We start from the raw sequence: 23,432 nt of genomic DNA, 5'->3' as shown, positions 1-23,432 counted from the left end.
CCTGCATACACAGAGGAGAAGCTTCTTTATATCTTTACTTATTCCCTCTGAAGTCGCCCCAGAATCATGTAGGACATTAGGGAGAAGCTGCTGAGCCAGTGTGATAAATAACTCCCCTGGTATATGACTGGCCATTTATAAAGGAGCAGGAGTCGGTCCTGAGTAGGAGCTGTGGCTTACGGACTCTACAGCCCTGCTTGTGAATAGGTGGTGCCCATTTGTCTGTGGACACTATTTTAAAAAGGGTGTCAACTTGTATGTTGGCACAGTGTTGTATAAATGTGAACTTTTGCCCAGTAATATATAAAAACAGCCAGTTTTCTGGTGCAACTCCATTGAAAAGAAAAAGTATAGATGCACATCTGTTGCAGAACTCAGTTCCATATATGTGAATGGGTCATTTCAGCTGCCCCCTCCCCCTTGCCTTTCTCTCCCAAGTACTGTATGCCCCTGAAAAATCACCTACACATTGAAGTACAATACCAGATTGTGGATCTTTATTTAAGTATGCAAAACATAGTTTTCATATATAATTTTATATCGCTAAAACGATATTGTAGGTATAAAGTTAAATAACACAAGAACAGAACACAAGTTATTTACAAGGAGAATAACAACCACTAATTTTGTAAGTAAGACTATGGGGAACCAACCCGATGCTCTGTTTCCATAGCATTCTATGATCATGCTCATTGCATGCACCAAATGCCGTCCCTTTGGCCTCCATTGGGCTAGTGGTGTATCTTTTTTCTCTGTAGGAAAACATGGCTGACTATGCTTTTCTTTGCAGGATAAAAACTAAAACGACATACTGCAGATGCCTATACTGTAGTGTCAGTGTCTGCTGTTGGAGATATGCCACCACAGTAAATCCTCCCAATGTATACAGCAACAGAGCCTAACCTCTATACGCCCCCCCCCCCCCAAACACACACAATCTTATTTTATTTTTATCTAGGGGATTGTTTAGTCTATTACAAATGGATAGCCGATAAACACCAGCGTATCCTGTGAAGGGTTTTCACTTCATTAATGCAAAAAGCAATATAAAGATAATTCACAGTATAGCAGGTTTGGAATTGATGTATGAATAGACACACAAGTCTCTTTATATAAGGAGAGAGATTCCTTATAATCCTATGAAGAACAAAATTTGTTCAGAGACCTACAGAGTATCAAAACCTTAGTGTGTATTGATAAAACACAATCTGTGATATCTATGTCCGCTAACAGCAGCATAGCGGGGTCAAAACACATATACTTCTTATACAGCTCATGCCAATTTGCATAGAGGATATTTTAGCGTGCTTGCGCTGAAATTCCTGGAAGGAAGCAAACATGGTAACTGTACAGAATCCCCCACTCATGCCTTTTCACCAGGAAGCATAATTTTTTTTTTTTCATTTTTCCTTCACAGTCCAGTTGTATTCTGTGTATTTGTAAATAAATCTGTTTTTTGGATTTTTTTTAAATATATAAAGCAAGGCTATATTACACTATGTACAAGGTGGACATGTAACTCTTAACATTCACAACATGTTCAGAGATCAATGAATTAGAAAACGAGAGGAAGCTCAATGAATTCCTCTATGTAGAAGTCTATGCACAGCACAAATTTCATGTAAACTTCTGCAGTCCAGTTCACAAAGCAGCAAGTCCTATGAGCAATCAAATAGAAGCATGTCAGCTCATTGGGGCAACAGTACTTTCATGCTGCCCTCCAAAGATTCCAGAGAAATACTCCACTGCCAGGCGAACATGTATCGGTATGAAGACATAAGAGCTGTAGATCACCATCGCAATTGCTGTTAATAGCACAGTGTTAAAAATGGACTGTTCCCAGGGCTCTAGTACATAGCTGCATGTTATGAGGAGATATTGATAGTACAGCCAGGAGAGGTAATCTTTTATATGCTTTACATCCATCTTTAGTAGTATGACTGTAGTGCCCTAGAAAAGAGAAAGAAACCAGTTTATAAACACAATTTCATTGCTGTCCATTGTCCATTGCTGTGAGTCCGTGGCCATGGGCAGGATTATGGATATGTGAATTAGGCCTAACAGTAAATTAACACAATTGGGCCCCATTTAAGGCTTCACTGCGGAGTCCCATAGTTACTCCTGCTTTGTATATTGTCCATGCCTTTTACAATATTCCTGTAATGTGACATCACTACATTATTCCTGTGTTATAACATCATGTGTCCATTTTACCTGGATGTGATATTATATATTTTCCTATGCAGTAATGGTACATGTACATGGTGACTTTTTATTTTTATTTCCTATGCCATCACTATGGTTACATTACTATGTGTATATCATCCCTGTAGTGTGACATCACTCCTATATCGTGACTACACTGTACAATATCCTGTACTGTGACTGTCACTCTGTGCATTATTACTGTACCTTATGGGGAAAAAGAAAGATCTACATGGTTCTGTAGTATGCCCCTGCCATCTCAGCACTCCCTACAGTTTACATATTTTCATATTAGACTATAATTGAATACATAAATACTAATAGTTTAGCTGCTTTAAAGTGACTGTACCATCTGGTACATTTATTTTCTTTTACATGCGTTGCAACGGCCTCACTCTATGCACTAGGGTCGGCCCGCCGCTCTCCATTAAGACAATATTCCCTCCCCACTGTGACGCTGCTCCATTAATTCTAATGGAGCCATGTCAGAGTAGGGAAGGGATATAGTCGCACTATGGGGCCTGGACCCAGTGCTGGGCTGCTCCACTGCGCTAAGTGCAGGAACTGGGAGGAGTTTAAAAAAAAAAAAAAAAACAACAATACACCACCGGGTACCTGCTCCGATCTGCTAATGTAAGAGAAAAAGGAAAAACTAACCATCTCTGCTAAACAAACGCTCATGTTATTCGTGTAGCACTTGGCCATATCTAGAAAGCTTTTATCATCCAAGTATCATGTTTATGAAAATTCTATACGATATTCCACAATAGTGTTTGACATAGGACCATTAATCTTTCTAAATAAGTTTGATAAATGTGTTTAATCTGTTGGAGGCAAAAATCAGACACGTTTTTGTGACAGCAACCAAACGCAACCAATTTTGAGAAATTGTCCACCAGAGTGAAAAATGAAATGCTTGCTGGTCTTACTCACCAAGTCCAAGTATTTTGAGCAGTCTCCTGTTTTTCTAGCTGCTGCCATTCCTGAGTTACAAGTTTGTCTGAAAGCCGATCTATAACCAAGATAGGAAACTACATTTCCCATCATGCATCTCCCTGATTGGTCCATTTATGTACTCGCCCCCTTAGCTTTCTTTCCTGCCCACTGCTGTCATTACTATTGCACAGTAAACACAGGACTGTTTTTTCACTGATTCGGCATCACATCAACCCAATATGTATTCCATACTAGCTGATTATGTAGCAGAGCTGACTTATGCATGGTGTAGCTATGAGCTGCATAACGGCATATGTTTCCCGAGGGTTGGGGGTGTAGTGTAGGTATAGATCTCTGCTTGCCGGCTTTGAATGAAAGCATTCTAGTTCCATTCACACTCTTAAGAACATCTTTAACACTTCACTTACAATATTCAGAGCTGAGACACAAAGACAGGTACATATGCCTGCATTCACTGACAGCAAGCAAAGATAGAACTGTTAACTTTTTATATGACAGAAACCCAGGCACAGGGACACATGAAAGTCTATGGAAGCAGCACAGGTGCATGGAGATGATACAGATAACGTCTCCTGGGGGTGGTCGGGGGGCATCGAGTCAATAGACAGCTGCTAACCCAGCCCCCAGAGAGGAGCTCACATGTCCTGTAATGAATGAATGAGGGGAAAAAAACCCAAATCAAAACAGGGAAAGGGTGCAAGATAGGTTATACATGTATAGTAGACATAGGGTGGTATTGGGAAAGGGAATAATTTAGAACATTATTTTTGTTACCCCGATAACCCCTAGGGCAGAGAGAGAGAGGACTGGGCCTTGGCGGTGCTGGATGCTGCCAAGGTGTTAAACTCTATTGAATGGCCTTTTCTGCTTGTGGTCCTCAGGAAATTACATTTTGGGCCTAATTTTATTGCATGGATCGCCTTGCTATATAAAACCCCTGCAGCAGCGATACACCTTGACTTCCTCTTCCTTTCTTTATGAACGAGAAACTCGTCAGACATGCCCCCTGTCCCCACTTTTAATTATATTGGCTATAAAACCATTAGTGGCAATACTGAGGGCTGATCACGTCTACTCTGGAATACCATATACTTCAAAAATTTTAAATTTGGAGTGCCCTGTGGCTGTCAGAAAATGTTACCAAAATGTTAGTATTAGATACGGATTTCAATTATTCTAAAACTGTACATTAAGGGGAAAAAGCTGAGTATAATATATATATATATATATATATATATATATATATATATATATATATATATATATATATATATATATATATTATATATATATAAATTTCTATTATTCAGGAAGGGAGGACTGGTGGGGGTCATTTTCCCCCCTTACACCTACAAGACATTTCAGTGCTGGATAAACATATCAGGGGTAAGAAAAAAACGTCAGTGTCTCTAACATTCTTTGTTCAGGTAATGAATGTTTCTAGAATGCTACATTTGATCCATGAAACTTGAAATGCTAGTTTCAGAGCAAGAGGCTGCATTTCTAAGCAGGTTCGCCTGAGTTCCTACATATCTCGCCTTGCGTTTAGTAGTCAGACCAGTTACAAGGCACGTATACCAGTCACCTCAGCTTGTACATAATAAACTATCACAAACCTTGTAAACCTTTTACACCCCCTTTGTGCAGGATGGGTGGATTGTAATGCATGATGTATTGTCCGGTAACATTTTATGACCAACATAAAAGACATCCGGATTAAAAGCATCTGTTGTTGTGCATACTTGTAAATAACTGCTACACACAGCCCATTATAGGGCGCACTCCGTACATATAAATTGTAGTGCTGTTTAATACAGTGACATTTTTCTTTGAGGATTTAAAGGCTAGCACTACTTGTGGGGTTATTGCAGACTATCTACAGATACATTTACATAAGGAATTTTTGTGATGTTGATTAAAAATGCTTTTTCATATTTTTAGATTTTATATCATACATTGAAATGTGAAAAACAACTGAAGTATGTATACCTTAAAGGGGTATAGCTATCACCTAAACTTTGTTGGTTGATAGGAAATACAAAAGAAAGCAATTTTGTAAATGTTTTGCATTAGTAAAATTGCTTTCCTTTGAGGTTTGGCCCCTTTGTCTCCCTGTAGTGTTGATAGCTTGTTGCCTAGATTCCCATCCACCCATCTCTGCTCTGAGATTGATAGCTGTGCTGAGACGCACTCTGGTGGTTGGGACTTCAGGGAGCAGTAAACATTCCCCCCCTCCACTGTCTCCCGGGCTTGCATTGTCCCTGGAGACGTGTCAGTGAAAGACACAGCAAAGGTGAGCTGATTCAGCTCGGCACTGCTTTATTCAGTAACCCCCTGCACCAAACCTGAAAGTGAGTGGGGGCACAGCGTTGCAGAGCTGAATATTCAGCAGGTGGGACAACCACTTTAAAGGGGAACTCCGGATAAGAAAAACTTGTTTTCTATTAAAAGTTATATAGATGTGTCTATACATTGTATTACTGTATCTGTACGGTTTTGCCACACTGGTAGCTGATAGAAATCCAGGAAGTAAAAAAAATTGCCTCTGTGTCAATCCACATTGTCTCCTGCTCCTTCTGCTGTCCCCCCTTAGGAGACAAATCTTCCATGCCTCTGTCTCACATTGTGTCTGTCTGCTAGTCTCAGTCTGCTCGTCTCAGCAGGTGTTTCAGCTTTCGCTGATTGTGCAAAAGTCTACAGAAAAATTAAGGCTGTGTTCACACATGTTGAAGTGTCATTGCAGTACTGCAGTATCTGCACAAAAATGATAACACAAACAGATAATGGTAAACAGCAGAGAGGATCAGAGCTGGCACTGCCAATCCCACCTGCACAAAAAACAAGGCATAAACAGTATATCCCATGTAAGATAATATCGGATAAAGTCCTTTTTGTGGGAATCAACTCAAAGATAAAAGATGCTTGATCATAATGTGTGTGTGGAGATGAAAAGAAAAAAATAATTAAAATTAAATTTAAAAAGTTCTTTGCTTTATTCCAATATCAGCATTACAGGTAGAGAATACAGCGTGCTGTGCGGGTGGGACCACAATGAAATTATAAAGTACTGCAAATAATTCAGTAACACAATGACACTGCAATATGTGAACACAGCCGACATGTTCTGCAGCAGCTTTGGGCAGGGAATGTGCAGGGTGGAGGACTGTGATGGAATAGCTGAGGGAAAGCATTGCATTCTGGAACCTATTGCATTCTGGAACCTGTAGTACTGAGTACATCTGCTCAAACAGGAAATAGAGAAACACAAAACATAACAAAACCCCCCAAAACAAAAGGATTTTTGGTAGTTTCAAAGCTGGGATAGATAGGTAAGTATTGTTATATGCTTCTGCAGAAGTTTCATTTTTTTTAACCTCTACCCGGAGTTCCCCTTTAAGGCTACGTTCACACAGAGCAAAAGGGGCGGATTACGCAAGGAAATATTTCCGCCTGAAGGCAACTGACGCTGAACTCCGAGCAGAATATAAGCAGAATCCCTGCGTATTCCGCTAGGAAAGTGTTCGGCCCCGTTCCCACTGAGCAAAGGTAGCGGAATTCCGCGACGGAATTGTCCGCCGCAGAATGCCGTTAGCCTCCCTGTAGTGTTGATAGCTTGTTGCCTAGGTTCCTTAGGTTCCCATCCCAACACTACATGTTCATTCTTCAGCACGGACAGGGCAGGAGCGCACGCCTCCCATAGACTCCCATTATGAGCGGGAGGCTAACTGCATTCCGCGGCGGACAATTCCGTCTTAGAATTACGCTACCTTTGCTCAGTGGGAACGGGGCCTTCAGCTCGTAATCAGCTCTTGACAAATTCAGCGCGGAATACTCGAGGAATCCGCACTGAATCTGCATGCATTCAGCGAGTATTTGGCGAGTAAACTAGACTATACCAGAATATATACTAGAATCCACCCCCCCCAGCGCGTAATTTCCGCTTGTATTAAGCGCTGAATACGCGCGTATTCCGCGCTGAAACAGAAAATCGGAGCCCCATTGGTTTGTATAGGCTTCCGCTAGCGGAAGAATGAACATGTTCAGTCTTCTGGCGGAAAGCGGATTAGTTCAGTGTGGAAATTCCACCGTGTGAACTGCAGAGCAGAATTTCCATTCAACACAATGGAAATTAGCTCTGCACCTATTTTAACGGCTGAAATTTCAGCGCTTATTCAGCGCAGTAATTCAGCTGCTTTTGCTCTGTGTGAACGAGCCCTAAGGGTATGTTCACACAACATTTTTTATTGGCTGTCATTTTGAGGCTGTATTTTGATAAATATGGTCATAAATAAAAAGCATGAATATTTAAGGGCAAAAACTATCAAAAATATGGCCGAAATAAGAAGTTTTAAATTAAAAGTTTTTTTTTTTCTTTTACTTTTAGTGCGCTGTGTTGCCACTTACTGCATGGTAAATCCATGTAAATCCATGTGTTTTTTTTAGGCTAGATTCACACAGGATGGATCAACAGTGTACTTCACGGTGCGAGTTCACAGCAAACTCGCTAGTATGTAAATGCCGGCCCCATTAACCCGCTGCTGCCTGGAGCATACTGTACCTGGTCCGGACTCCGGCTACATCTGAGGCTCCCGATCCCTGTAGGTCCTGCTTAGCCAATCAGCGTATGGCCCTGTTACAGTCACTGATTGGCTGAGCAGGAGCTGGGAGCCTCAGATGCGGCTGGAGCGTCGATAAGGCAAATTATGCTCTGGGCAGCGGCGGGATTTACATACAAGAAGCAGGATAACAATCTCACTGTGGAGTATGTAATCTCATTGAAAATTACAGTTTTGGATCTGCAGCAGATTTCACTGCGAACTCGCAGCATGAAATCCGCAGCGGATCAGTCCTGTGTGAATCTAGCCTAAAAAAAATAAAAAAAATACATGGATTAACTATGCAGTAAGTGGCAACACAGCGCACTTTAAAACTTGTAATGTAATGTAATCTCAGTGAAAATGACAGTTTGGGATCCTTACTGTAATTTTTTTTTTTTAACATGTTTACAGGTGAAAACCACAAAGCCAATCAATGGGCATGGCGATGTGCCTCCAGTCACATGCATTTTTAACAGCTGTAAGCCCTAGCTTGGCAACGGGTCCAATCACCTTAACTGACTATAGATGCAAAATACTAGCCTAAAGACCTGATCTAACTAAAGGTTGATCAATCTTGTCAACATTGCGTAGTTATTGGTGACCTCATTGGGGGGGGAGGGGAGGTTGGCCCAGCCATATATGGTGACCACAATGTGGGAATGTGGCTTAAAGTGAATGTACCATTAGGGTAGTGTGAAGCTGAATGGGTCCCAAACACGCAGCAGATCCGCTGCCTGTATGCAACCTGCCGCCGCCCGCAGCCCCGACCCCGAGCATACATTACCTGCTCTGAGCCTCAACTGTGTGAAGCTCCCGGCTCCCCTCGCTCCTCATCAGCTAATCAGTGCAGGACAGCACTGATTGGCCGTTGGGGAGCGTCAGACACAGCCGCGACGCTGAGCAGGTAATGGGGGTTAAAGGGGCCGGATCGCATACAGGCAGCTGCGTGTATGGGACCCATTCAGCTTCACATTACAGGATCCACAGTGGATTTTGCTGCAAACTCGCTGCGTGAAACTCCATTTGAAGCTACCAATAAGGATTACCTGGACAGTGCCAGTGCATAGAGCCGAGTGGCGCAGTACATTAAAAACAAAAAACAAAAACGCAGAGCATATTAGGTGTACAGGACTGTAATCAAGTCACTACACTGTATCAAAGACTCATAACCTACTAGATCAGTGCTTCTCAATTCCAGTCTTTGGGCTTCACAAACAGGTCATGTTTTGAGGATTTCCTTAGTATTTCACAGGTGATATAATTATACTCAGTGCATCAGGTATTAGCACAGGTGTTATTTGTATGGGAAATCCTCAAAACATGACCTGTTGGTGAGGCCCGAGGACTGGAATTGAGAAGCACTGTACTAGAGTGTGTGATAGGGCAGTGAGCTGATGTCTCCCTGCTCTGCTTTATATCCAATTGTACCTTCATACAGAAGACAGATTTAGTTGCTTTGGGTGCAAGTTAGTGGTCCTTTATGTGTAACTGCCCCCTAGCGTATACCATTTAGCGCAACAGTGAAAAATCAAGCCTTAGCCCTTACTTCTGTCTCGCAAATAATCTAGGTTTAAAAAAAAACTAAATAAAAAAAACAACAAAAAAAAAACAATTCTGTCAAATACTAATGTGTGAAAGCTTGCCAACAACAAAGCTGCTCTGCCAGCAATAATAATAGTGCATACCCCTCTTCTCATTGGTAATGCCTGGCAAGTTCAATTATTATATGGTACTGATTAAGAAATAAATATTTTACCAATAATAAAACAAGATTTAATGGGCACCATAAAAAAATTGGCAGAGAGAGATCTCAAATATTGAAAGAGCATGACCAATAAAAACATTCTAAATGTCTGTCTGACATAGACAATAGAGAGGTCCTGCAGCATCAGTAGTATAACCATTAAAGGCTTATTCATAAGATCTGGTAAGCAGATAAGCAACGTTTTGACTTTGGCACTGGTCTTTATCAAGCAAGACCTATGCCAAGGTGGAAATGTCACTTATCTGTAGCAGATCATGTGGACAAACCTTTATTGATTATATTATGAATGCTGCTAGACCCCTCTATTGTCTAGTGCCCACAGCATGCATCCTCAAAAGTTTTTTTTTTTGTAAACAGACTCAGGTACTGAATTTTTACCAGAATTTCTTGGGGGTAAACTTTAGGGATTTCACCGCTCAGTGCACAGCCCCGCAGCAGTCACTGATTGGCTGAGCAGGACAGATGGGAGCCAGAAGCCTCACATGCAGCTGCGGCGCTGAGCAGGTAATGTATGCTGCGGGGGAGGGGGGAGGGGGGAGGGGGGGGGGGGGTTACGTACTCGCAATGTAATAAAAATTCCGCTGTGGGTATGTAACCCGATTCAAGATCACAGTAGCAGGATTTGCTCGGATTTAGCTTCAAACTCGCAGCGGATCAGTCACGTGGTCCTTATTAAGACTAGGCTTACACTGCGTTTTTGCAAATTTTTTTATCGATCTTTTTGCAAAAAAATGGATGAAAAAAAACGGATGCATTTGTGTGCATCCGTTTTGATCTGTTTTTCCTTTGACTTCCATTGTAAAAAAAAAACAAAAACAAAAAAAAAAAAAACACGGATCAAAACGGACCAGTTTTTTTTTTGACACATTGACAGAAGTCAATGAAAAACGGATGCACACAAATGCACGGATGAAACAAAAACGGATTCCAAAAACGCAGTGTGAACCTAGCCTAAGACCCCACAGTTTCCAGAAGTATCGCATTTTTATTATCTTTCCTTTTTCATAATCAGTTCTACATCTTTCTAAAACATTTCACTAAATGCAACTCAAAAACTGTTCAAAAACTCAAATAATGACAAAATCAGCTGATGTTAATAAGTAACTGTTGCTAAAAGTTTACAGTGGTCTGTACATTACCAGTCAATTTGCTCATAAACACAGTATAATTCACAAAATGACTCACCTTTAAAAAAAAAAAAAAAAAGAGCTAGAATCTAATCAGTAGTCCGCAAGAGCAGCTCCTTGTATTTGGAGGTCCTAGAGGGTGGGAGAAATATTGAACAAATTAAACACAAAGAAAACAGGATTATTAAGAAGAGACTATCTTCTAGTTGTGAAACCAGTGTTGGTTCACTCCAAGATGCAATTGGAATACATCAACAAAGTTGCTTGTAATTTAAACCTTAGAAGATAGTTACCTTAGGTGTTGCCTGACAACACCTAGACAGGTAAACACATCCTTTGCGGTTACTCAGGGGCATTTAGTAATCACAGGTCAGAATGGGCACAAACACTGCCAGATACAGCATGGTCAGGACAACAAGCCCATTCCTTTTGTATGCTAATCCACAGTCACCTGATACAACTATTAGTACACATTTGGATTTAGATAAGAGACCACATAGATGCACAACAACATGACAAACGTATAACTCATCAAATAGAACCTTATCAGTCCACCATCAGTGAAGAGAAATAACAGGGTGGGACACATATGAGAACACTTTCATGCCAGAAAGCTGGAAAGACAAGTGATTTAATGAAAATCTGGAAAATCTGGTTCAGTTACAAAGCTTGTATAGTCGATTCTGAACAAACATTGCTAAAACACCAACTGGCAAATACTAATTTTATATATATATATATATATATTACACACACATATACATAAATATATATATATATATATATATATATATAAATATATATTCCTTTTTACATCCTTATACACATGTATATGAATTATATGAATGCTATATCCCAATTACCAATGTAGCAGAGCTAGATTTGTTCTATGGGGCTGCATTGTTGTTACCCGATACTGTAATGCCACTCTTGAGTAAAGGTAGCTTTACCTACAGTCCCATGTATGACGAATTGTGATATACAGGCTAAAGCAAAGAGTTGAACAAAATACACATCAGCTCTGCTACATCTGTAGTAGTTGTTATACAATTTAAGCAATATTGTGGGAAGTACCAAAAAGTTACTTAGCAGGTTGTTTGCATTGCACATAGTTGTCACTATAACTATCTCACATGCAGACATTTAAGTTTCTTTCTTTAAAAGTATCATAATGAACATTGTCAGATATATAGCTTTTCAAATGTAGTACTTGCTTTGCGGGAATTTCCCTTTAAATAAAGATAAAACACTAGTAATGAGCCATATCATTAGATCACTGTGGAGCAAACCCTTTTCATGTACATTAGCCTACAATACTCCCACCCAGTAGGAAAATGGCTATAATATCCTCACCTCTGACCTGCCAGCGGGTAAGCGCAGAACTGGTGCTGAGGATGACTGCAGGTGTAGCTATAGTCAGACCTGTGAAAAGTCAGTGGGAATGAATTGTGCTGCTCAGGTGTGTCTGCCCCTCCCAATTTCCTGTTACTACTACAACATTCCCTCCCATATAGAAAACCTGAATGTGATTATTAATAATTGACAGAGCTGATTATGTGCATGTATGATGTATCCATACAGTGTGTGATTGCTGGGATACCTTACCAGCACTGTCAGGATGGGAGGCTGTGAAGGAATGTCATTGCTTAGGCTGGCTCCTTCCCAGTGCAATGCTGCATACTCTCCTCTATATTATACTGCAAGGAAGTTACTGCAGATACAGCAGCAGTAGTGCATCATCACTGCACTATATTTGCCCTTCCAGTTCACAGGGGCAGGGCAGTGTGTGTGCAGTGTTCCCCTTATGAAATACCTTCCCCTCTCTCTGGGATTAGGTGGGGATGCTACGGAGTGTGAAGCTGCGGGCCGGCACCAAACCTATTCAAATCTTCCCACTACTGTAGTGACACAGCTGTGTGAATTGACCCTTAGGGTATAAACACACACACTGTATACGCAGCGTATTTACTGTTGCGATACGCAGCAAATACGCAGCAAATACGCAACAAATACGCAGCAGATTAGATCTAAATAACTGAACACAGCATCAAATCTGCTGCAGATCTGCTGCGTATTTGCTGCGTATCTGCTGCATATACGGTGTGTGTGTTTGTACCCTAAGGGTATGTGCACACTGAGCAATTCTTGAGGAATTGAAGCAGAAAGTTTTCAGGCAGAATTCAAGCAGAATTTAAGCCCCCCATTGACTTCTATAGGATTCCTCTAGCAGATCTGCAGCAGAAAATTCTGCTCGGAAATTCTGCAGTGTGAACAACAGAGCAGAAAACCCATTGAACACAATGGGACTTTGCTCTGTACATATTTTACGGGAGGAATTTCAAGCTGAATTTCAAGCTGAATTCCTCGCCTTCTCCTCAGTGTGCACATAGCCTTAGGGTACAAACACACACACCGTATACGCAGCGTATTTACTGCTACGATACGCAGCAGATTGTATCTAAATAACTGAACACAGCATCAAGTCTTCACCATCAAATCTGCTGCAGATCTGCTGCGTATCTGCTGCATATACGGTGTGTGTGTTTGTACCCTAAGGAGAAGATTTATTTTATAAGTTGTCTAACTTATTAAGGGCATGGTAACAGGTGAGCAAATGTATAGTAGTTACAAAGTGAATCGCTTTGTTTATTCGGCAGTCGGCTTATCAGCCTATTTCCTTTTAACCCAGTGCCACACGGTGCTGCTCCTCCCGAGGTATCCCAGGCTCTATCCAGCTTTTCCAGGCACCTGGAGTAGCACGGAGCAGCACTGAGTTAAATGGCAGAAGGCTGATAAGCCGACTGCCGAGCTAACAAAGTGATTCACTTTATTGCTCTATATTTGCCTCATCTCTAGTTAGCGTCACACATAGGGGAAACATTTTGCATGGAAAATCTGCTATGTGTGGCTATACCATTGCAGGCACATGCTTTTCAACATGGATTTTTTTTTTAGGTTTTCAATAGATATAGCTTTTAACCAGTGTGACAAAGTTTAGCTGGATTGATCATGCCCCTGACCCCACTGATTTGGGCTAGATTCACATTATGTTCATGTCATATGTCACAGGTATCCATCAGCATCCCACCAAAAATGAGAATGAGACATATAATCTGATGTACAGTAATCTGAGCAAAAAACCTGTACCAAATTGTGTGGATTTGTTGCAGATTTTCCTCAAAAGATTTTGGTGTGGAATAAGCACATAAAAAAATCCACAGTAGCAGCTTTTGTTGTTGATACCCAGTGTTTCCACAGCACAATCTTTACCTGTATTGTGGATTTTCACTTTATTGAACTCAGTTAGGAAAATCCACAATAAGGCTCTGTTCACACACAGTATTTTTGCTCAGGATTTGGTCAGTATTTTTAACCAAAAGCAAGAGTAGATTGAAAACACAGAAAGGCTCTGTTCACACACTGTTGAAATTGAGTGGATGGCCGCCATTTAATGGCAAATAATTACAGTTATTTTAAAACAATCGTTTTTAAATAACGGCCATAATTTACCATTAGATTACGGCCATCCACTCAATTTCAACAGTGTGTTAACAGAGCCTTTCTGTGTTTTTAATCTGCTCCTGCTTTTGGTTGCAAAATACTGACCAAAACACTGTGTGGGAACATAGCCTAAGGCCATGTTCCCGCTCTGTAAGAGATCGGCCGTTCAAAAAGATCATCTTTACTGCTGCTGAATTCAGATGCGGGCGCTCTGACATGTCAATTTCTTGCGGTGCCGCTAGGGATCCCGGCCAGGGTGTATGCAGAGTTACAATGGCCATAATTACTATGGAACTTACGTAGTGGGAATATGGCCTTATGGTGTGTTTACACACAGAGATTTATCTGACAGACATTTGAAGCCAAAACCAGGAACAGACTATCAATAGTGAACAGGTCATAAAGGAAAGACTGAGATTTCTCCTCTTCTCAAATCCATTCCTGGCTTTGGCTTCCCAAATTTGTCAGACAAATCTTGCTAGGTTCACAAGTACCCATTTGCATCAGATTTCACACTGCGAGTCTCTCAGCAAAATCTGCTATCATTTGCGGCACAGTTATGCCCTATGGCTCTGCATTTGGCTTTGCAGCAGATTTTCATGCTACTTAACTAATCATTTGCCAGGCCTTTAAACAAGATAACAAGATGCATTACCTGCCCGCGCTCCAGGATCCATGACGTCCCACTCATCCAATCAGTGCATTGCAAAGTGACAGTGCACTGATTGGCTAAGCAGGATGTCGGTGACCCTGGAGCCAGAGAAGCAGATGGGAGAGCAAGCAGGTAAGGTATTATCTTGTTTAAAGACCCGGCAGATGATTAGTTAAATAAGATGTAGCTACATTGTCACAAAGCATTGCCATAGGGCATAACTGTACGGCATATTACCTAAGGCTGGTTTCACATAATTATAACACAGTCTTTCTGGTGCAGCCCTTCCTCCCTCTGGCCATCTTGGATGATAACTTCTAAGATGAGAGGAGGATTGGAGATGTCTACTAGCTGGCTAACCCTAACCGTATACTAGAGAGGAGCAAATTTACAGTAATAACAAAGAGAATCGCTCCGTTCTTTCTGCAATCTGCTCATCATTCGGCCGCCTTTTAATTCACTGTCGCTCCATGCCACTCCTGCCTGGGTGCTGGGAAAAGCTGGAACCAGTCCTGGGAAACTTCTCTTAGTTTCCCAGGACTGGATCCAGCTTTTCCCAGCACCCAGGGGAGGGGCATGGAGCGGCAGTGAGTTAAAAGGCGGCTGAATGATGAGCAGATTGCAGAGAGAATGAAGCGATTTGCTTCATTATTACTGTAGGTTTGCTCTTCTCATATAGTATGCATATAGCATGCATTAGGCAGATGTATCTGATGCATGTCATACAGTGGCATCTGTCATGCATAGGGTTCTATTAGGGTGCCCTCACACTTTGTGGCGATTTTTTGGCCTTCAAACAAACTCCAGAAAAAACGGCAATGCAGCGCATGGTGTTTTTTTTTCATGCGTTTGCGTTTTTTTCTGGATTTTTTTCTGCCGTTTTTTATTTATTTATATGTCAATAATCTTTTTTGTGGTTTAGGCTTTTTTGTGTGTGCCAAGATGGCTGCACATCCTTTTTCTCTGCCATCACATGTATTTCACAGACGGACCATTTTACACCCTAAGGCTATGTTCACATTACGTAAAAGTACGGCCGTTGTTGCCGATGGCAACAATGGCCGTACTTTTTGCGCCGTGAAACAATGCCTCACTTTTAATGGGATCCCGGCCGGAGCGTATACATATCGTATACGCTCCAGCCGGGATCCCATACGGGGCCGCAAATAACTGACATGTCAGTTTTCTGCGGCCGGAATTCAGTGAATTCCGGACGCAGAAAGACCTGTCAGTACACACAGTGAAGTGAGCAGCTCCGGCCGCTCACTTTACTGTGCGCTATGGGAAGCTCTGATGCGGGCGCACGCTGATGCGCCCGCATCAGAGCTCTGCGGCTAGACGGATCATTCGTCCGGCACTTAAGTACCGGCCGCGATGATCTGGGCACAGACCGGCCGTTCCGTGACCTGGCCGGGGTCACGGAACGGCTGGTCTGATACGTTGTGTGAACATAGCCTAAGGGTTTAAAATAGTCCTTCTGTGAAATACAATTTTGATGTTACACCATCGGGCATTTATCCACTTAGGGCTTGCGGCAGCCCGTTTTGTAGAATTCCTGCAGTGATAATCTCTGCCATCACATGACATAATTCTTGGACCAAAAGGGTACAAAAATGGCAAAAAAAATCATACACAGCAATGGTGTTTTTGAGATGAACAGAACTTTGCCATTGTGGTTTTTGCAAACATCTGCGACTGTCTTATGGCATGTGATGGGCACAATGATATTTTATTCCCCCTCCCACCCTTAATGTTCTTGTACCTTAGTTGGCCTTCCTAGCCTCTGGGTCTCATGGCTGCTACAACTATAGTTACGCTGTGTGAGGTACAATTTTTCTGGATTTGATGCGACTAAAAATGCACAATTTTTGTGCTTACATAGTTTACCGTGTGAGATCAGAAATTTTATAATTTAATAGTTCAGGTGATTACACACGCGGCAATACCAAACTTGTTCATTTATTTATTTTTATTTATAAAAGGGGGGTGATTCAAACTTTTATTATTTTATTAATTTTTTTAATTAATAATTTTTTTTTAACTTATACACTAATTAGAAGTCCCCCTGGGGGACTTCTTATATAACTACACTGATTTGTCATAGAGATCAGGGTAGTATGCATTATATAGCAACGATCAATGAGACCGGAGCTCTATTGGTCTGGTCTGCTGCAGACCAGATCAATAGAATACCAAACTGGGATCAGCGTCATTCCGACGCTGAGAGTCGGGCCGGTAAGATGAAGGGATTCCCCCTCCACGATCGCATTCGGGGGGGGGGGGGGGGGGGGGCGGATGGGTGTGTTCAGCCACTAGACCACCATGCCCTATGGAGGACTTTTAAATGCAACTGGGATAGCAGTCGGGATTGCGGTGATTCAAGGTGGGATCACGGGGCGGCCCCCCTCTGAACTTCCCTAGCGGCGGAATGACGTAAATATACATCATCCATCGTTAAGGGGTTAAAGGGATAATCCTATCTTAAGAAGACATTGCTTGGATATTTTTTACTTAAAATTTGCAATTTTTTTTTTTTTTTTTAAAGTTTCAATGATAACAATAATAAAAACTTTTTAGAAACATAGAAGACTGACAGTAGAAATAGACCACCCGTTCCATCTAGTCTGCCGTTATATTGTTTCCTTTCTTGCAGGGGGTGACACCTTCAGAGCAAAAAAAAAATACAGTAAACCCCCCCCATGTACTGTTCAGGGCTTAGTGCCCATATATGCAGGAGGGAAGGGGAGGGGGGGGGGTTCTGTATAGACACCAGGCCCTAAGAAGTACATGGGCCTTCCCTCACCCTTTTTCTGTATACTCTCTATACAGGTCCCCTGCCTGTACTCAGCATCTTGTACCCAGTATGATGGAGGTCACCCTACTTTTCTAGCATCTGTACTCAGTATGATGGAGGTTGCCCACTTTTCCTTGCATCTGTACTCAGTATGTTGGAGGTCACCCAGCTTTCCAAGCATCCTGTACTCACCATGATGATTTTCCCAGCATCTCATACTGAATATGATGTGGTCACCCTAGGTTTCCCAGCATCTTGTACTCAGTATGAAGGAGGTCCCCCACCTTTCCCTGCACTTTGTATTTTAGTGATCACCCAGCTTTTCCAGTGTTTTGTACTCAGTATGATGTTGATCATACAGTTTTTCCAGGGGCAGTGGCACCTTGGTTTAACCAGAGGTTGGGGAGCTAAAGAGCAGGCACAGTTGGGAATCTAGGAAAGCTGGATAATACTCTCTATACTGGGGTAATATGCTGGGGACTTGATACTGTTGTATGTTATATGCTAGGGACCTGATACATGAGGTGTGTAATATGCTTGGACCTGATACTGGGATGCGTAATATGCTGGGGACCTTATACTGGGGTCTATAATATGCTGGGAACCTGATACTGGGGTCTATAATATGCTGGGAACCTGATAATGGGGTCTATAATATGATGGGGGCCTGATAATGGGGTCTATAATATGCTGGGGGCCTGATACTGGATTGTGTAATGTGCTGGGGGCCTAATATTGGGGTATATAATATGCTGGGTACCAGATACTGGTGTCTACAATATGCTGGGGGTCTTATACTGGGGTGTGTAATATGCCGAGGGCCTGATGCTGGAGTCTGTAATGCTCCCTATGTATTTTTCATATTAGAAGGTGCCAATAATGAGGACAATATAGGGACATTTTTGAAAAAAAAGAAAAAACCTCAACGGTGACAAACCACACCACTGACAGACCACATCCTGAAAAACCACATCCTCAATAAGTGTGTGTGTATAGGGGGGCATCAACCCTTAAAGTGCCTAGGGCAGTAGGTGCTCCAGATACAGATCTGGTAAATATACCATCTGGTGATGATGAAATCTACAGATGTATGAACCATCTTCAACTTTAGCCATAAACTTGATATTTTTTTTAAGCATTTCTTAGAAAACATGACACTTCGATGTAAATATAAAGACACTCATGCTCTAAGTCACTTAGGCTTCATTCACACTTAATGATACCATTTACATCTAATGTGAAATTTCCATCTAGATTTAGCTTTTTTTTTATTCTTAAGAAGGAACAAAAGGTCTGGATTTCTGAGAATATGAGCTATACATGTGATCCTGGAAAATTTAGTGTGACATCATCAGCTTACAAATAAATCTAAGGACAAAAAAGCCCTCTCATACCCTCTTACAAAACAAGATCGTAATTGGCTGTAGATGATCTGCATGCCCACTTCAAATCTCTTTTGATTTTACAAAAGTAAAGATTGCCCTTAGTGACTAGAGACAGATAATTTGCCATCTGCTCCCTCTTATCATGGTGAAAGCGAAGACAGCTAACAGAGACGATAACTTCATGACCCGCGCATGCTATATAAAATTAATAAGCACATCATATAAGAAATTCTTTTTGTTCTTTTTTGTTCTACAATAAAATCTGAATAGACAGGTGCATTTAATATTTAAATAAAATTAGATTAACAAATTAGGAGAAGGGCAGTGCTGCCCAAAAAGCGCATGAATCACAGAGCTGTGTTTATTATTAAACAGTACTTAAAGTTATATGCCGTACTAATCCCCTAACAATAAGTACAGACTGCAGTCTTATACTAAGATAATGCTACCATCTAAAAGCTTTTCTTCACCCAGGAAAATATATCAGTTCACTGCCATAGCCATGTATTGGCTAAGAATAACCTAAATATGCAAAACAAGAGTCTGTGGAGCATCGGTTTCAAGTCTCAAAACACGGGATAGCCAGATATCTCTAGCCTGTTGCCACGGAGTGCCTCCATGATGGGGAGAGCACCCCACCACCCTGATAAATAGCCCCTTAAGTCCCACTCAGTTGCCAAGGCAGGCACCCATCCTGTGGCCCCAGCCGGGAAGGCGGCGCTGTGCTCCAGCCGGGAAAGACGTTGCTGGAGTGCGGTCAGGTAAGTTCCTCACACATATAGATAACATTAAAATATGATATATATATATTTCTCACCACAATATATACCTGAAATGTTATTAAAATACAATTTTCACAACTAGCAAGAAAAAGCTATAGAAAGGTTCTCATAAACCAAGAATAATGGAGGGTATGCATTGTTTATATGGTCTGTAGTGTGGTTTTTGGAGATATAGAGGTTGCATCTATGAACTTGTGCCTTGGAAGTAGGTGCATAAATGTAAGTCTTAGGGTGGTAGGGTGGGTTCATACTGAGGAATTCTCGCGGATAATATCCGCGGAATTCCGCTGTCTGTCCGCGCGCACATGTCACTTCTTTCGCGGATAGCGGAATACGCCGGCCCATAGAATGGTGTCTATGGAGCCGGCAGAAAGGCGCGTGGCCATGCACGTGGACAGACAGCAGAATTTCGCGGATATTATCAGTATGAACCCACCCTATAAGAGAATACTTACAATAGAGGTAGGTGGTGCTCAGGCTGCGTACACGCAGAACAGTCGATCATGTACCAAGTAGAAAAACAGCGTCTGTCACTAATCTGTGTATGCTTTTCATGGACTTCGTCATTTTTGTGAAAGTGTATGACATAAATGTGCTGACATCATCAGACAGATTATATCTGGGTGCACTGTGACAGCTGTTTCAGCCTATAATTATAAATTCCAACTTTCCCTAAGCTTTTGGCCAACTGCACAATACTACCACCATCTAGCCTGCATGGTAATTTTGCACCATAACTGCCCAATAAGTTGCAACAGGTTTTTGGTGTCCACAACCGAACTGGCTGCGTGTCAAAACCACTATGATATATGTTAACTAGTGATGAGCGAGTAGTATTCGATGAAAAAGCTATTCGATCAAATACTACACTATTCAAACTATTTGTTTTCTATTTAATATTTGATTGAAAACGCAGTACAAATTCTACTGGCCCTCCTACCCCCCTGGCGCTTTTTCTGGCCAATAAACATGCAGGGGGCGTGGGGAGCGAGGGACAGGCACTAGGAATAAGCAGGACTTTAACTGTGGTTGGCTGGCTAAACCATGTGACCTCCTGCTCTATCGAAGGGGATTTCATATTCATTTCACTTGCTGGTTAAAGCTAGAGAGGGAGAGACTGTATAGCAGGGAGAGTTAGCTTTTAGGTGAAGTTAGGTAGGAAGGGACCCCCAAAAACCCTTGTGAAGGCTAAAAGTATAGAAAGCAGAGATTTAGAAGGTGTTTTGAGACACAGAGACACAATGGGGGATATTTACAAAGACTGGTGTACTTATATTAGGCCACGCCCCTTTTCCCCTGGCAGGATTCACTAAGAGGCGTACGCCTCTTAGTGAATCCAGCCGGCCGGGCGCCCAAGTCTGCACCCAGTGTACGAAATCTACACCTGCTTCCAGGCGAGGCGTAAATCATGATAAATGAGGCGCGGGAGAAGGCCACCTCCTACCGGCCTTATCACGCCCCCACAAGCTCTGCCAGCCTGCCCATCGGGCGAGCAGGGTGTACGAGAGGCGTACGCCAGGGAGAATGGGCGAATCTGCACCTTCTCCCTGGCATACTGTGTGTCCTATGAAGAATGTAATCGCCTTTTTCTGTTTGGCATTCAAAAAAATTATATATATCCGGTATATACGGCTGTTTACTGTGAGTGTGCCATAAAAACTATTATTTTGGTACTACTGATTTGCGCACTGTGCGTCCTCTAAAGAATTTGAACGCCTTTTTCTGTTTGGCATTCTAAAAAAAAAAATTCAATATTCGATCGAATAGTCGAATATCGGGGGCTATTCAAATCACATTTCAAATTTTCGAATATTTCACTATTCGCTCATCTCTAATGTTAACATTCTCTATGGGGGCTTCTGCACAAGGCTGTGTCACCAAGTGCCCCTGTGAATACTGCCATCAATGCTGCTAATATAGTATAGCAATGTAATGAAGCATGCTATGATGTTGTTTTTTTTACATATTGATATAGAAACTGAGAATAAAACAGATTTACAGATTTTACAGGGTCACTAATATTGCATGTGTATAGGTGATTCTAAAATCTGTTCTGTTAATCTCAAACATAATGAATCAATATGTTATAATTCTGTTTCTCTTCCAAATACATTTGTAAGTATTTTGACCAGTTGATGAAAACTTATATTGATGTCTGGCCTAGTCTAGAAATGCGCAAAGAGCAAATCGATTGAACATATCAATTTTTCACCAGCATAAGCATAAATGTACTTTATAAATTGAATGTGAATATTGTTATTTGACCCCCTGGAGACTATATTTAGAGGAAAGTTGAAACCATTAGAACTTTCTGCCAAACAAAAATATATGCAGGTTTTAAAGTGGTTTGGAAAAAAAATCAAGGCTGTTTGACAAAGATAAGCTTGTCTGTTAAAGTCACAGGCACGGCATAGAGTGCACTTATAATAGAAAAGATACCTTTAGTTAATATACAGACAACTACCAACTTCAGCAATACAGGAACTGTAGATTTTATGTACATTATGAGATGTCAGAATCATGGGAAACATTTATCAACAAGAAACATTAAAGGCACGTCTCTTTTGACTTGTTAAAGGGGTTTGTTAAAGATTGCTCAAGGAATTGGATTGTGGTCTCAAGGAATGTCTTTAAGATTTAGCCATTGCCCTCCATAAGCTGATTCCTACAGCTGCAGATTGGTGTCATCATGCACAACCAGCACTAGGATTATTCTGGGCTTAGCTAAGATTCATACCATACACAGGGCCGTATTTACCACTAGGCACCCGTGGTCCGGTGCCTGGGGCAGCACCAGGGAGCAGGGGGAAAGAAAAAACATTTTTTTTTTTTTTTTTTGTCTCTCACCTCCTGTTCAAACTTGCCAGTCAATCTGGTGTCTTTTCCAGGGCGGTGGGGGTATGGTGGTATTGGTCAGGCCTGGTATGGCCAATCGGTGCGTGAAGATGGGGCGTCTTCAGGTTTAGTGCCTAGGGCAGCAGCAAGTGTTAATGCAGCTCTGACCATACAGTATATATTGGTTTCTACCAGTCCCTTAGACAGCGAAGCAGCAGTACATATAAGTGACTGCCATTGCATTCAGATGACTTCAGATAGGACTTGGGCTCCCCATTCATGTGGCTGTGGGGTTCCCAGCTGTATGGACCCCTGTGATCATACATTTACCATCTATACCCTGGGCATTGCAATAGAATATTTCTCATGGAACGTAAACTGAAGCATCTGAAACCCAATGCAAAATGCACAACATTGCTTCCTGCTGTTAACAATTTGGCAGAAAGTTTTTTGGGTCAGCCCATGCACCAGGCTCAGGTGTGACTGCTACCTTTGTACCCGTTACAGCTATGCTCATCTATCTATCTATCTATCTATCTATCTATCTATCTATCTATCTATCTATCTAGCCTTTCCAATATGTCATGGTGTAGACTCTGTCTATTGTTTTAAATTACAGCTTTTAATTAAGAATCTAAGAACACATCAGTCAGGAGGAATTCATGTCATCCAGGATGCCCATCTATAACAGTGCAGCTTAGCTGACAGTAATTGGACATCTAGAGACAGGCATCCCTTATTGTTGGCCTGGATTGATAACCTCCAAATATAGGTTTGGAATCCAAGCATTTATCTTTTTACTTTCTTTGATACTAGTAAACTACACTTTAT

The 23,432-nt window shown here is 41.6% G+C and overlaps 1 protein-coding gene across 4 annotated transcripts; it reads right to left on the bottom strand.

The window, feature by feature from the left end:
- Positions 1-469: 469 nt before the first annotated feature.
- On the bottom strand, positions 470-12,102 carry SPTSSB (serine palmitoyltransferase small subunit B). 4 transcript variants are annotated; one of them, XM_069973838.1, is made up of 3 exons: positions 12,006-12,102; positions 10,711-10,784; positions 470-1,950 (listed from the first exon to the last, which is right to left on the bottom strand). In XM_069973838.1, exon 3 carries the CDS (start codon positions 1,924-1,926, stop codon positions 1,684-1,686), a length of 243 nt encoding a protein of 80 aa, XP_069829939.1. In that variant the 5' UTR covers positions 1,927-1,950; positions 10,711-10,784; positions 12,006-12,102; the 3' UTR covers positions 470-1,683. The 4 variants fall into 4 exon arrangements, with proteins under 4 accessions (XP_069829939.1, XP_069829941.1, XP_069829940.1 ...); XM_069973840.1 differs by having other exon boundaries at positions 12,013-12,030; XM_069973839.1 differs by lacking the exon at positions 12,006-12,102 and adding an exon at positions 10,946-10,963.
- Between the last annotated feature and the right edge of the window lie 11,330 nt (positions 12,103-23,432).

Source organism: Dendropsophus ebraccatus, chromosome 6, assembly GCF_027789765.1.
Source record: "Dendropsophus ebraccatus isolate aDenEbr1 chromosome 6, aDenEbr1.pat, whole genome shotgun sequence".
NCBI classification, from domain to species: domain Eukaryota; kingdom Metazoa; phylum Chordata; class Amphibia; order Anura; family Hylidae; genus Dendropsophus; species Dendropsophus ebraccatus.
The sequence above is the reverse complement of the archived record's forward strand: the minus strand, read 5'-3'. Positions and strand labels throughout refer to the sequence as shown.